This window comes from Pyxicephalus adspersus, chromosome 2 (genome assembly GCF_032062135.1).
Source record: "Pyxicephalus adspersus chromosome 2, UCB_Pads_2.0, whole genome shotgun sequence".
Lineage (NCBI taxonomy): Eukaryota > Metazoa > Chordata > Amphibia > Anura > Pyxicephalidae > Pyxicephalus > Pyxicephalus adspersus.
The window spans coordinates 84,524,033-84,537,659 of NC_092859.1; the positions used below are offsets into that span (position 1 = coordinate 84,524,033).

The 13,627-nt window shown below is 35.4% G+C and overlaps 1 protein-coding gene across 1 annotated transcript; it reads left to right on the forward strand.

Annotated features, from left to right (window-relative positions):
* Positions 1-643: 643 nt before the first annotated feature.
* On the forward strand, positions 644-11,933 carry AMDHD1 (amidohydrolase domain containing 1). The gene is made up of 9 exons (XM_072401281.1): positions 644-937; positions 2,262-2,368; positions 3,647-3,711; positions 4,734-5,011; positions 6,153-6,378; positions 7,206-7,330; positions 7,891-7,984; positions 9,051-9,211; positions 11,674-11,933. The coding sequence occupies exons 1-9, from the start codon at positions 801-803 to the stop codon at positions 11,777-11,779; spliced, it is 1,299 nt and encodes a 432-aa protein (XP_072257382.1). The 5' UTR covers positions 644-800; the 3' UTR covers positions 11,780-11,933.
* The last annotated feature ends 1,694 nt before the right edge of the window (positions 11,934-13,627 follow it).

Here is a 13,627-nt window from a genome sequence, read left to right on the forward strand (position 1 = left end):
GATACTGGCATGAAGCAGCACACAATTTTTCTTTGTTTTGTTTAAAATTACAGTAAATTATGATTCTGGCATGAAACGCTACAAAATGTTTCTTTCAAAAGATTTTTTAAACAAAGACAAAGTTTAAATATTAAAAGAAAACAAAAATAAACACCAAAATCAGCAAGAAAATAAAAAACCAAGGGGAAGATAGAGTTTACTAGGGCTAATTAGTGTAACCAAATATTAAAAAAAGGTTAAATATTAGGCAATAATTGTAACAATTTTTGTAGCTATTAAATCGATAAAATATGGAAGGATTAGTTGGGGCAATTCCATTATTTTCTGCTCCAGGGTCAAAACAAGAAGTGCATATCAATGTCATTCAAATAAGGAGCAACTTTTGACAGTTGTTTCCAGCATTGAAAGAAATCACCTTTGCTCCAGACAGCTGTATGGTTTTAAAAGGTATAAACTATATAATAAACAGTAGAGGGCGCACTATGCAAACTATTCCAAAGTTCTATATAGGAATATAAGGCAAATATTTAGGCAGAGTAACATATCCCCTACCCAAATACCTGCAGAATAAAACAACATGAGCATGTCAAGCAGTGAGCCCTGAACACACACTTTTGACATGTTTCGGTGCTAATAATATTAACATGAGGGAGGTTACAAAACCCAGCTGTCCCTTGTTGCCTTTGTGAACTCTTGTGATCTAGCCTTTATGCAATACACTCTCTGCTGTGGTCAGTGTGAGTTTAACATCTAGATTGGTGTTCTAGCAGAAAGCACTTTGCAAGTTTGCAGTTATTAGAATGCCCTGCAAATATAGGCTTTTGTTGAAAAATGCCGAGCAATTGGTCCTTGTCTGTAGGAATGAGGAACAATTCCTGCTTCAGGAAGGAATGCAGCATTTGGCAGTACTGGAAAAAGCCAGCCTGGTAATTGGCAAGTAAGTTGGTGCATTTTCTTTACTTTTTGAAACCAGACTTTCCCATATATAATGGAACAGACAATATGGTCTATTCTAAATCACACTGGTAGTTTATTATATAAAGTTCTTGTTATTTATGGTTGCTTTTGTGTATTCAGAGTCACTAAATGTAATGTTAATATTTTGTGTATCTAGCAGGCTATAATGTTATTTGGTAGGTAAGCTGGAAATCTTAACAAAAAACTAGCAGTGATCCCTTTAGGATAGCCAGCTACAACACTTTTTTTTCCTCTCCCTTTATTGTTACCCTTTGTAATATAGTATGCTGCTACTTTAAGTTTTAGGAAACGCCAAGTTACTGGGGCTATAATAGTTAAAACATTTGAATTTTTCAATACACTTAAAAGCTATTTGTGGTTAAAGCCTTCAACAAAAGTATGTTTTGAGCTACAATTTCAGTATATATTACTCTTCTTTTGGTAATCCAGACATCCTGCATAGTTGAGAGTCAACAAGAAAATAGAAGCCATTGGTATATTTTTCCACACTTTCAATTTTTTTTAATATAGTATTTAAATTAAAGACTTGCTGCTGTTGTTTCTTGTACTTTAGGTAATGCACCCATTTTTATGTCCACCATAATATGTGCTGGATTGCTATTCATTTTTAATGGCACCCCAAAAGCAGATTAGCAATGCACCACTGTGCTTTCCAAAGTGAGCATTTACGTGGGGTGTGGTGCGATCAACTGCCTATTTAAATGAAATGGCTACTCAGTGCAAAACACATAGCAACGCACGCAGAATTGTATGTGATTTTTGTTTTTTAAAAAAAGCACAGGTATAGTGGAGAATGTCCTTTTAAGTGGTCCTGTACTGAGAGATTACATAAACTGTCATTTCTGATCTGGTTCTACAAAATACATGCCATGTTGGTGTTCTGAACCCCTGTCTTTAATTTGGATGTGTATGCTTGTTTCAGATGTGTGAGTGAAACTATTGAAACCTAAAGATCAGCTATATGTCGTGGCTAATAACATTTTTTAGAATATATTCAGCAGTGGCAGCATATGTAACCTCTCTGTATAATTCCTCATAAGGTTTTATTGAATTACTGCAGTACTACTTGTAACCAGGTAAGGGCAGAAGTAATAAAATAACACTACTCTATTTATCTAATTCAGTCCTTGTGCATGATGGTCACATTACTTGGTGTTCCATACCTATGCAGTTTTAGCTTAATCCAGGTTAAAAAACACGCTCCATTATCTTCTTTACGTGTGAACCCTCACATAAATACCAACCGATAACAATATGTAACACTTTGTCAATGTGATTTACAGTGATGGATTCATAAAGGCTGTAGGACCCACAGAGACTATACAAAACCAATTTTCTCAAGCAGTGTTTGAGACCATCATTGACTGTACTGGAAAAAGTGTTCTGCCTGGTAAGTGTTTATATGTCCCATGGCTGCAAAAAAAGTGGAAACTGCACTACTCCTTATTCTGAAACATATTACAATTTTAAAAACAAAATGTCTTGCATTTATTGATATCACAATTTAAGGTCTATTCACATACTTCTACCACTACAACAAAATGCCACAAAAAGGTCTTTGATGCACTACTATCTGCTATCCTTGGCTTCATTAGAGAAGTGTTCGCATATATCTCTTTCTGCTGTCAAGTCTTTACCAGACAAGAATTAAGGGAAACGCTCTAACAGCAACACCAGCCAAAATATTTTTCTTTATTAGAAAAATGATCTGTTGCAGATTTTTAATAACTTCCTTGCAAGGTGAAAACTTTATCCATAAAACAGGAAGTAGGGGTAAATTTCTGCAACAAAGCCCCAGATAACAATAAAAGCCTCAAGAGTTCTCTTTCCACATTTTGTCTGATACTGGAAAAAGGTTTTAGCTTGATATTTGCCAATTTTACAGAATATTTTATCTAGAAAAATTAGTCTTTTCTTTTTATGACTAAGGCAGAAAGCATCAGGATTAACACAAGTAAAAGTGACACAGGATGGGGAAATTCGCCACTGTAAAAAAATTCTTTAAAGCACTTGTGTTTGCCAAAGAAACTTATTTCAGATCTATGACTACATCAGTGCTGAAGCTCAAGGATCAGCATGATAGCCAGGCAAGTAACACTTTCAGAGACATTAGATGTTCATCATCCGAGTTGGCATTGGCTTCCTGTTATTATAGGAATAATCCATAAATAGTACATCATGGATGTCTTCGAAAAAACAGACACTCAGAAACAAAACGTATACACAGTATTACATTTGAATCAGATGTATTGTAAGTTCACATACTTAGCCTGTTTTTAACTTGAAGAACAATAGTTTTCTATTCTGTCCTATGGTCAGTCTCCCACCAAGAGTCCATTTATGATGGATAGCTGGTAAAGCTGCCTGTTATTTCCCTGCATGTTGCACTCCATTCATAAATTGTGCCAATGGTGTGGAAATACAATGTGCCAGAGTTCTGCTTACTGCAATAAAGAGTGCTCCATGATTGTAGAAAACACTGGTCCTTCCAGAACGCTTCTTCAATCATTTGATTTGCACCACACCTGCTTCAGATTCCTGAAGCAAGCAGCTTGTAAGGCATTAACACTGCTTTAAAAATAAACTTCATAGTGACATGTTGATTACTACCAGCTACAGTTGCAATATGCAGATCAAAATTATGTTCTAATTGTACCTTACTTTTTAGGTTTTGTGGATGCACACACTCATCCTGTGTGGGCTGGTGACCGAGTGCATGAATTTGCAATGAAAGTAAGTATTGTCTTGTGCTATATAATTACTCACTTTTATAGAGCATTACAAATATTTGTTAAGTGGCTACTGCACTTGGGGCTCTTTTTATAAAACTGTGAATCAGACTTTCCCTCAAACATTCCAGGTTCATGTGTTTTATTGGCAGTAATAGATTCCCACCAGGGAATGTCCAATTCCTTGTTTTATAAATAAAGCCCAAGGCTGTTCTTAGCTGATCAGAACATAACCCCGCTTGAGTATTTCACTACATTATCTTATTTTCTTCAGCTTCCATGTGTTGTGTATGCTATTATAAGACATGATTGTTTTTGGAACTGTGTGCTTGAACATTTCTGGAGATTCCCCTCTGATCTCTTCCTAAATGCAGATACAAAATAATTAAAAAAAATATTACTTTAATGTTTTTAAACTGATCTTTTTTAAACTTTTTACTATTCTTTAAATGACTTCACAGGTTTCCCAAAGCACCATGGGTTAGCTGAAGAAAATATCAGAGAGCATAAGTTAGATTCTTTCAGGTTCCTTTGTTCAATAAATCCTGGAGAAAGAGAAGGATGATAAGGGGAAAAATGAATCAGATTTGTGTATGCAATTTGTTGTTCTTTTTGGCTGGACCATAAATAAAAGACTTCATTTAGTAATCTGAAACAGTAAATGAAAGGCTATTAGGGAAGAATTTTGTAGTTGTTTCAATGCGGAACTTCCTGCTCTTTGCAGCAAATTTCTAACTTTTCCTTTTCAGAAAACAGAACAGACTGCTTGTAAGTAGCCAAACCACCTGTCTCTACATTGAATGTTCCCAAAATTGTCACCCCAAATGATCACTGCCAGTCTTTATGGGTGACAATTTTTTTGGCATCTAAAGAAGGCTTTAGCTGAACAGCAGATTGTAGAAATACATATTTTTTCATAAACAAAAATACAGATAATACAGATGCAGATAATACTTTTTATATATGAACAAAATTGATTTGACAACAATGTTCAAATTTAATTTTGATTTATTTGCTTGCTTTTAGCTTGCAGGTGCTACATACATGGACATTCATCAGGCTGGAGGAGGAATCCATTTTACAGTGAACCACACAGAAGCTGCCTCAGAGGAAACTCTGTACTGCAGCTTTAAACAGCGCCTAGAGAGAATGCTCAGGACAGGAACCACATTAGTTGAGTGTAAGAGTGGATATGGCTTACAGCTGGAGTCCGAACTTAAAATGCTAAGAGTTATTGAGCGTGCTTACAGGGAAATGGAAATTGGCATCTCCGCTACATACTGTGGTGCCCATTCAGTGCCAAAGTAAGACATATTTTATTTGTGTTGGAAAATGTCAATGGTCAAAATTCTCATTATGCATGGGCATGAGACTAAAAAGTATTAAGTGGAATGATTTAAAGTTTTTACTGTAAATATATTTTTGGGAAATGCAGAAAACAAAAATAGTAAAATGGGCACAAGATATGAAGCAGCCAACTTCAGAGTGTAATCAACTCCCTAAAAAATAGGAAATGAAACTTGATTATTTCTTAATATTTTTAGGAAAGCCGGAGATGCCAAAAAGAAGGCATCTCTGTGTGCTTTCATGTCATGTCAGTAAACCTACGGTACAGAGGCATACAAAATCAGTAAAAAAAAGTTGTAGAGTCCCTGAGAAAGCTCTGGTGCAGCATAGGTAAACCAAGCAATTGAGAGACACATATTAAAATATGGGAATTCTGATCTAAAATGCATTCAGAAATGTGGACATACAGTGAAAATCAATATAGTCAAAAGAAACACTGGGAGACCTTTTAGGAAAGATGATGGACTTTCAACCATCAAGCATAGCCCTTCTTGATTTTTTCTCGCCTATTTTTTAAATACATTTAAAGAAACCTCTACTAACACCAATTTTTAGGGGAATCAATGGAAAAAGCCTCTTAGGTTGGTGAAAAGAATAACATTACTAAAAACACCATATCATTCAGCCACCTCCATCGAGTGGTGTTGGTCCTAGAACCGCACGGGCATCATCAAAGAGGAAGTCAATCAGCCACACTTTGAGGAACCCCTAGCAACCTTTGGGGGAACCCTGGTTGAGAATGGCTGATATAGCCCCAAATCGTCTGGTCCTGTACCCTCTTATCTCTCAGTCCTCCCCTTTTGCCCTGCACCCTCCTATCTCCTTAGCCTTATTATTTGGCCCTGCATTCTGCCACTTTCTTATTCTCAATGTTGTCATATTACTGTAGTAAGCATCTTCAATGGCATAGCTACTGACAAGGTAAAAGAGGAGGTAGGATCATATTTCCAACCACCAGGGTTTTTCAAACCCGAACCCTAGGTGCTAATAAAAATATGAGCACTGACTGGATTAGCAGATGCTAGTAATGGCTTTCACTAGCCAGTGTATGTTGAAAAAACGAGTTTACTGTTTGACATTTTCATTTTTTTCTTTTAGAGGAAAAAGTGCAGAAACGGCAGCAACAGAGATTATTGAAAATCATCTCCCTGCTCTTAAAGAATTGGCTGTAAATGAAGAAGTTCACGTGGACAACATTGACGTGTTTTGTGAAAAGGGTGTGTTTGACCTTCAGTCCACTAAAAGAATTCTTCAGGCTGGGAAGGCTATAGGGCTCAATTTGAATTTTCATGGGGACGAACTGAACCCTATGAATTCTGCAGAGGTACACTTTTTTTTTTTCTTTAACTTCGCCATTAATCCAGCAACCTTCACTGTACAACCCACCCTGGAGCTTTACAACCCTGCTTCAGGAAACATTCCTAGTGGGCACACTTATTGCACAAGTCCTTCTATAGGATCAGCCATACTCTTCAGTAGCTGTTTTACCTGCGAAAGCATTTGTATTTTTGTCTATACAGCTTCATAGCCCTGTCTGGAAGGGCAGGAGGCATGTTGTTTTCCTCCTACAGTTGGCAAGTTACGCTTAGTTGTCTGTTATATGCAGATTGTACATAAATGTATCTATCCATACTCGAAAGCAGTGTTTCTCAACCTTTGTAACATGGCAGAACCTCTTGAAAAAATGTTCAGGTCTTCAGGGAACTCCTGCTTCAATTAATATATATATACAACTCACAGTACATCGGCTTAGTGATCATTGGGAACAATGCCTCTTACATTGCTGGTCCGTGTGAAGGCTGCCACCCCTACAGATAACCAAAAAGATCACTGGCATCAGTGGTAACTGACCTGGGAGTCACAAACTATTCATCGCTCAAGGAACCCCTAGCAAACTCTGGAAAAACCCAAGGGCCCCACTCAACCCTGGTTGAGAAAAAATGCACTAAATGTTAAATGATTTGGTAACCTCCTGAATTCCACACTTGAGTTGAACTCCAATTTAAAATAAATCTGCCCAAAAAATAGAATGTAAAATACACATGTCAATTGTTAACTTTGATTTATATTTTATTATCTATGTAAAAACAGAACTTTTAATGAATGTTCAATAATCTGACATTTTTGCTGAATTGTTTTTGTATATTTTAGCTGGGTGCAGAATTGGGAGCACTTGCTGTGAGTCATTTAGAAGAAATAAGTGATGAAGGAATAACTGCAATGGCTGCAGCCAAGTGTTCTGCTGTTTTGCTTCCAACAACTGCATACATTCTAAGGTATAGCATTGTGTTATTTTGTTTTTGTTTTTTTGCAGATATATATATATATATAATCTCAAACAGCTGATTTTTAAAAATTACAATAAATCAATAAACTGATATAAATTGGTCAGATCAAACTGGACCATGACTTTTTTCTATGCACATATATCTAACAGTGAAGGAGATCTTTACAGCCCTGTGGCTGTAAGCTGAGACCATTTTGGTTCAGCTAAATAGCTGAGCAGAAAGTATGTAAGTCTTGACAGGCCTTAGGTTTGTAACTCTGTTTGACATCAAGTTGAAATGCTTCCAAAATCATTCAAAATTAGTTTACAGGTGCATTTGACCTGCAGTTGACCTTTTTCTGACATGCAGTTTTTTAATGCTGCAAGATTTTAGTTTTCTGAATGTTCAGCCTGAACTACAGACATCTGAATTCTAAATGACAGTATCTGAAAGATTATTTGCTGGAATGCTTTTGACACTCCTACTTGCTCTTACTAAATCACATGAAATATACATATGTATTTTGTCCTAGTGTAAATATTAATTAAAAAAAACTTTTTTTCACTAAGGCTCAAACAACCTCGAGCTAGAGACATGCTTAATGCTGGCGTCATAGTATCTCTTGGAAGTGACTTTAATCCCAATGCATACTGTTTTTCCATGGTAAGTGCTTCTGTGAAATGGAACATATATAGTATGTTCCACTGCTTCCCTTACTATTTAGAGTGCACGATCACCTATCTTTGAATAATTTTATTTTTCAAATAATTTATTTTTGCAACAATATTATTGCCAATATTAGCAGATTATGGCATGCTTTCACAAATTTGCTGTGCTGAAAAAGCACCCTAATAAAGTACTGTACCCACCCTACATTCAGGCTACAGGTACTTGAGTATTGAACATACTATTCAAAAACAATCCATCAGAATTTTTAATATAATGTATTAAATTTCCTGTAGCTGTTAGTGAATAGGTCATTGCTATTGCCTTGCTTGGTGTGTAATACTTAAATCTCAAAAGTAAAAAGTAGGAAAATGTGTCTTGAAGAAGTATTTCCGCTAGACCTGCTTTATACTGCACCATTTAAGATTTTTCAATATGGCACAGATCAAAGTGTAAACCACTAACACAGGCTGGGAGAGAATAAAAGCCCTTTCAGGTTTTTGCCACTAGTGTCCTACTGGAAAAATTTCACTTTACGCAACAGGAGGTAAATGGGAAGATTTCCTAAATTAGGGTTGACGCCAGGTAAATGGTTGTCATTAGAAAAGAACAAGTTTTACCTATAGATACACTGTGGGTTTGTATGTGGTCGTTACAGGATGCATTCTTTTGGTCATAGATTGGCCATAGATGGGTAGATTTTACTTATCTACTGAGCAATTCATTTAGTCATTGCGGAATCAACCATAAAATTACTTTTTATTATGAATTTAAATGACAGAACCTTGATCTAATGGTTTAGAAAATTTCTATTAATCATACAAAAAGCTGATGTGTTTTTGACATCTAATCAAATTACGGAGCATACACACATTTGCTTTTTGTCATTAAGTGGATGAAGGATGATAGAGTGAAAATATGATGGCAAATTTGTATTTCCTTTGATTACAAAGAACTGAAACTAAAGAATTGAATGTGCGTCAATTGTGGGCTGTTGCTACTGGTTTTTGTTTGCCATAATAGTAGCAATCTGCTAAATGATGTTCCCTACTCTTACTTTTAGCCTATGGTAATGCACTTGGCCTGCGTCAATTTGAAGATGTCTCTAAATGAAGCCCTTGCTGCTGCTACAATTAATGCTGCATACTCTCTAGGAAAATCTCATACACATGGTTCTCTTGAGGTTGGGAAACAAGGTGATGCTGTCATCATAAATGCCCCTAGGTATGTATCCATTGCTGTACATGCTGATTATCTTGTCACCAGTAACACAAGATTTATTTGACTCTTTAATTAAATAACAGCTACATATTCTCTATTACCACTGGAGGAAAAATCCTTTGTCATCTTACACTTTAAAAATGTAGACAAGAGCACAAAAAACCGACATTTTAAACTCTTGATTTCAGAGTTTTCCTTTAATATAAATGTTTTTATATATTTTTCCATGTGCCTTTGAACTTACTAGACAATCTTGCGACTCTAGGAAGAGCACAACCACCTTTCTCCTTTCACGTAATAGCCCCCCTACTTTTCTCGAGTGTCTGTCTGTGCTGAGACATTAGAGTACTAGATGTGGTTTGTCATGGACTTCTAATTAATCATAGTAAAATTTTGTCCCAATCAATTGGTTTAGGTAGGCGTTTATTTTTAGGTAGGCGTTCATTTCAACTAAGCAGAAGCTGCGGCTGCAGCTCCCTGGACACCATTTCTGGTGACATTAGCGGGTAAAAGATTCCATTTTATTGGACAATACCCTGCAAAAATCACCACATCTGATGGGTAGGCATTGATGGGAAAAAAACCTCCCCCTTTTTTCTATTTCCTCTTTTGACATTCCCCTGTGATCAGGGTCTATATATATCCCCTGAGGAAGCCCTTCTGGGTGAATTGCATAGGAATTAGACCCTGTCCTGCTATGCTTGAAATATATGGAAGTTTGTAACTTCCTCTACCAAAAATTAGAGTAGAAAAGTAAACCTTATCGTATGAATGATGAGTATTGTTTTAACTTTTTATGATTTTGTATGCAAATAAAAATTACATTGATTTTATTTACAACAATTCTTTGAGTGCCTAAAAAAGCTTTCTTTGCTTCCATTCCCATTTTTTTCATACTGTCTGTGCTGGCCCCGCATTTCTACTCCTCCTTTCAAACATAACATTTTATGTAGATGCCAGGGGAAGAGCAAAGAAAAACGCTCAGAGTCTGCAAGAGCTGCCGAGATCACTTCCAGCTTAAGCTTTGAATAACAGCAGGCTCAGGGATTTTGGACATCAATACATGGGAAGCTTCAACAAGTGAATACTCTGCATAAAATGTTACCTGCACATATAATCTTATGGGAAACGTTCTGATGAAAATGTGATAGAATGACAAGTGTCCTTAATCATTCTCTTTATTAACATTACAGTTATGGCTGCATTTAACATTGGTGTGCTCCTATAAAAACTTGAGTGTTTGAAAAATCTATGCACCTATAACATACCATCAGATCCCGATTGACTACCTATTCCACTAGCAAATGAAAAGTCCACTCTGCAATACGTTAAATGAACTTCTATAAATGACAGTAGCTGATAAGACTCGGGTAGTCCTAGGTGTTTAATGTAGACAACATATAAACAATCAATGCCAAAAATGGAAAGAAAACAACATTCCCCCTTTTCTAGAACTATTTGTAGACTGAACAAAGGGCAAGAATCGGACTTGAGACATGTTTGGTCTGGTATATGCCGGAAGAATGGGGAAAACTTGTTAGTAAAAGATTTGTGTTTTGCTGACAAGCACACTCCATACCTACAGAGTCTGAACATAGCACATTTTTTTTACTATTCTTTTTTTAAATCCATTTCTTGCCCTTTGTTCTGTCTACAAACAGCCCATTTTAAATGGAAACATTAAACTTTATAATGGTTTTTGTTAGTAGTTAATCTGCCTATATAAGAATTCAAAGTTAAGTTTATTTATGTATACATGTATGTTTAAAAATCTCACTTTGCCTTGTTAGGAGACCTCTTCTATAGTGGAAAATATGGAAAAATGTAAAATATTATCTTGGTGTGTTGATAAATGTTTTAAAATACTACTATATATATTAAAATATATTAGTTGGTATCTTATTTTCTTATTACATACTCAGTATGCAGGCTTTATTTTCTGATATAAAACCCATTACACCATTTGGATTGATCTGCATTGTTAAACACAAACCCAATGTAGGAAAAAATTATTTTTCTTGATTTTAGTTGTCAAAGTTCACACCAATGCACTGTGTTGAACAATAAATTACTTTGGCTACTTGGCCAAAACAAAAACACTTGTCACCATGTAGTCTTTTAAACCTCTGACTAACTGAAAATGTAATAGCCTAAGGGCTGACGTTTTTTAGTGAAATACAAAGCCAGCCTCTGGAGGTTTACAAAATGGGAAATAAGGTTACATAAAAACACTAAAGTAAAGACTACTATTTTATCTGCACTACAATTATACCTTAAACAAATGCTAAAATATATGTACATATTATAAATCACATAATGCACCATACAGTTGGTGTGGCCAACAAGAGTATTAGAGATCAATTAATATTTTATTTTGGAATCTCTGGATTTAAATGTTTTTGTTAAAGCCAAAATGTTTTGTATGCCTAATATAGATAATCTATATGTGTATTTTTTTCTTTTAGGTGGGAGCATCTTATTTATCAGTTTGGAGGCCATCAGGAGTTAATTAAATATGTGGTCATCAAAGGCAAAATTGTATACAGAAATGAAAGAGTTCTTGGCCTTTAGGGATCTAATCCAGAAAAAAAAAACATTTTGAAAGAAGCTTTTGTTTTGAAGTCTATTCCAAATTGTTAGTATACCCGTGTAGAACTGCCACTGTTTTCTACTCTCCTGCCTCTTCCTCTGTCCTTGTAAAAAATACAACACCTGGTAAACTGTACTTGTCTGTGAAAGTCTGTTACAGAAGTATACCGTGAGGTGCAATTAAAAGAAAAGGTCCTCTAAATGAGCATCTCATTGCCCTTACTCACTTAGGGTAACAGCAATGACAACTGATACCTAAACATTCTATTAGACTAAGTCTACATGGATTGTTTCCCCACTGCTTAAATGCCCACTTTTGAAATTCCTGGTAATTGCTGGTGTCACTTTACATCAGAGTGTTTTGGGGTCTTTTCTAAATGGGGTGCAAAGAGAAAGCTGTCTGCAGCATGTAGACAGTTGAGTGTTAAAAAACACAAAAATGCCTATAAACCCTGCAAACTCTACCAATTGAATTAATTGATTATTTATTATTTTTAAGTGTTTGTGGCGGTTATCAGGCATTGGTGATGTGTTGTCTTTTTTCTCCTTTAGCTTGGTTCAAAACACCTTTTGTGAATGCTTAAAAAAGCATACAAAAGCTGTATGGGCATTTAAAAGTAACTTCAGTGTAGACATTGGCTTTGTTTCGATTGGTGGTGATGTTTCAGTGTGGTTTCCACTAACAGTCTGTTCTGATGGGACATTGGTACACACGGAGTGTCTCCCTTAAGGTAGCTAAATAGAGAATATGGAGTGTCTGCTGTCAAATTTGCAAGGATTAGTTCTTTAAGAACCAGTGCAGTTGTGTAGGCAGCCGAGAATCTCAAAAAGTGCCAGGAGCTGCGCAGAACACTTACTTCCAACACAGGTTTGATCTTCGCCTTAAAGAAATTACACTAAATTCAAAGAATTGTGCCCAGTGACAAATTTTCTGAATTTTGCTTTTAGGTTCATACACGGCAAGTCTAGTTCACTCATCCAATGTCAGTATCTGACCTCAAAGGTACAGTATGATGGTCAGATGTCCACAAATGTTTGGCTTGTTCACTACAAGAATTCACTCTGCTTAATGATTTCTTTCTTTTAACTGATTAGATTGCTAAAATTAGCAGGGCTTCTCTTTGATCATTTAGCTATGTGAATAAGCCCTTGAAATGTGAGTATTTACTTTTCTAAGTAAATTAACCCTATTGCATACATGATGATATGACATGACACTACATGACAGCATTTCTTTCAGTGTGATTGTTCCCATCATATTTACTATATTTGTCTCTTGAGTATCACTCTCAAGTTACATCAAACTGAGTAGAACAACACCCCAAGACACCATCCTAGGTCATTTTAGGACAGCATTATTATCCAAATAAGAAGTTAATATACTGAACATTGTACTTGTTGTTTAACTAGTGTTTGAGCTTTGCACTTCAACTTTGACTGAATTTGAATGTTATTAAAACTTTGATACCAGTTAATAAACCAAAACAGGCTAAAGTAGTAACTTACAGTTCAACATTTGATTTAGTCATTACATACTATGGTTTTAAAAACAAATAGATAATGTTTAAGGAAAAAAGAAAAATACACACAGTAAAGGAAAACTGGTCTGATCTAGAGTGCTGTCAATAGTGCATTAAGCAACCACTATCTGGTATGTTCTATAACAAAATTCCCTAGGTTAAAAACTTTAATATTAACATTATTATTATTATTACTTTTTTTTTATTATTAACATTATTATTATTACATTTTAATAATAATAATTTAATAATAACATTATTATTATTACATTTTTTTAATTTTTTTTTATTATTCCCTATACCGACTAAT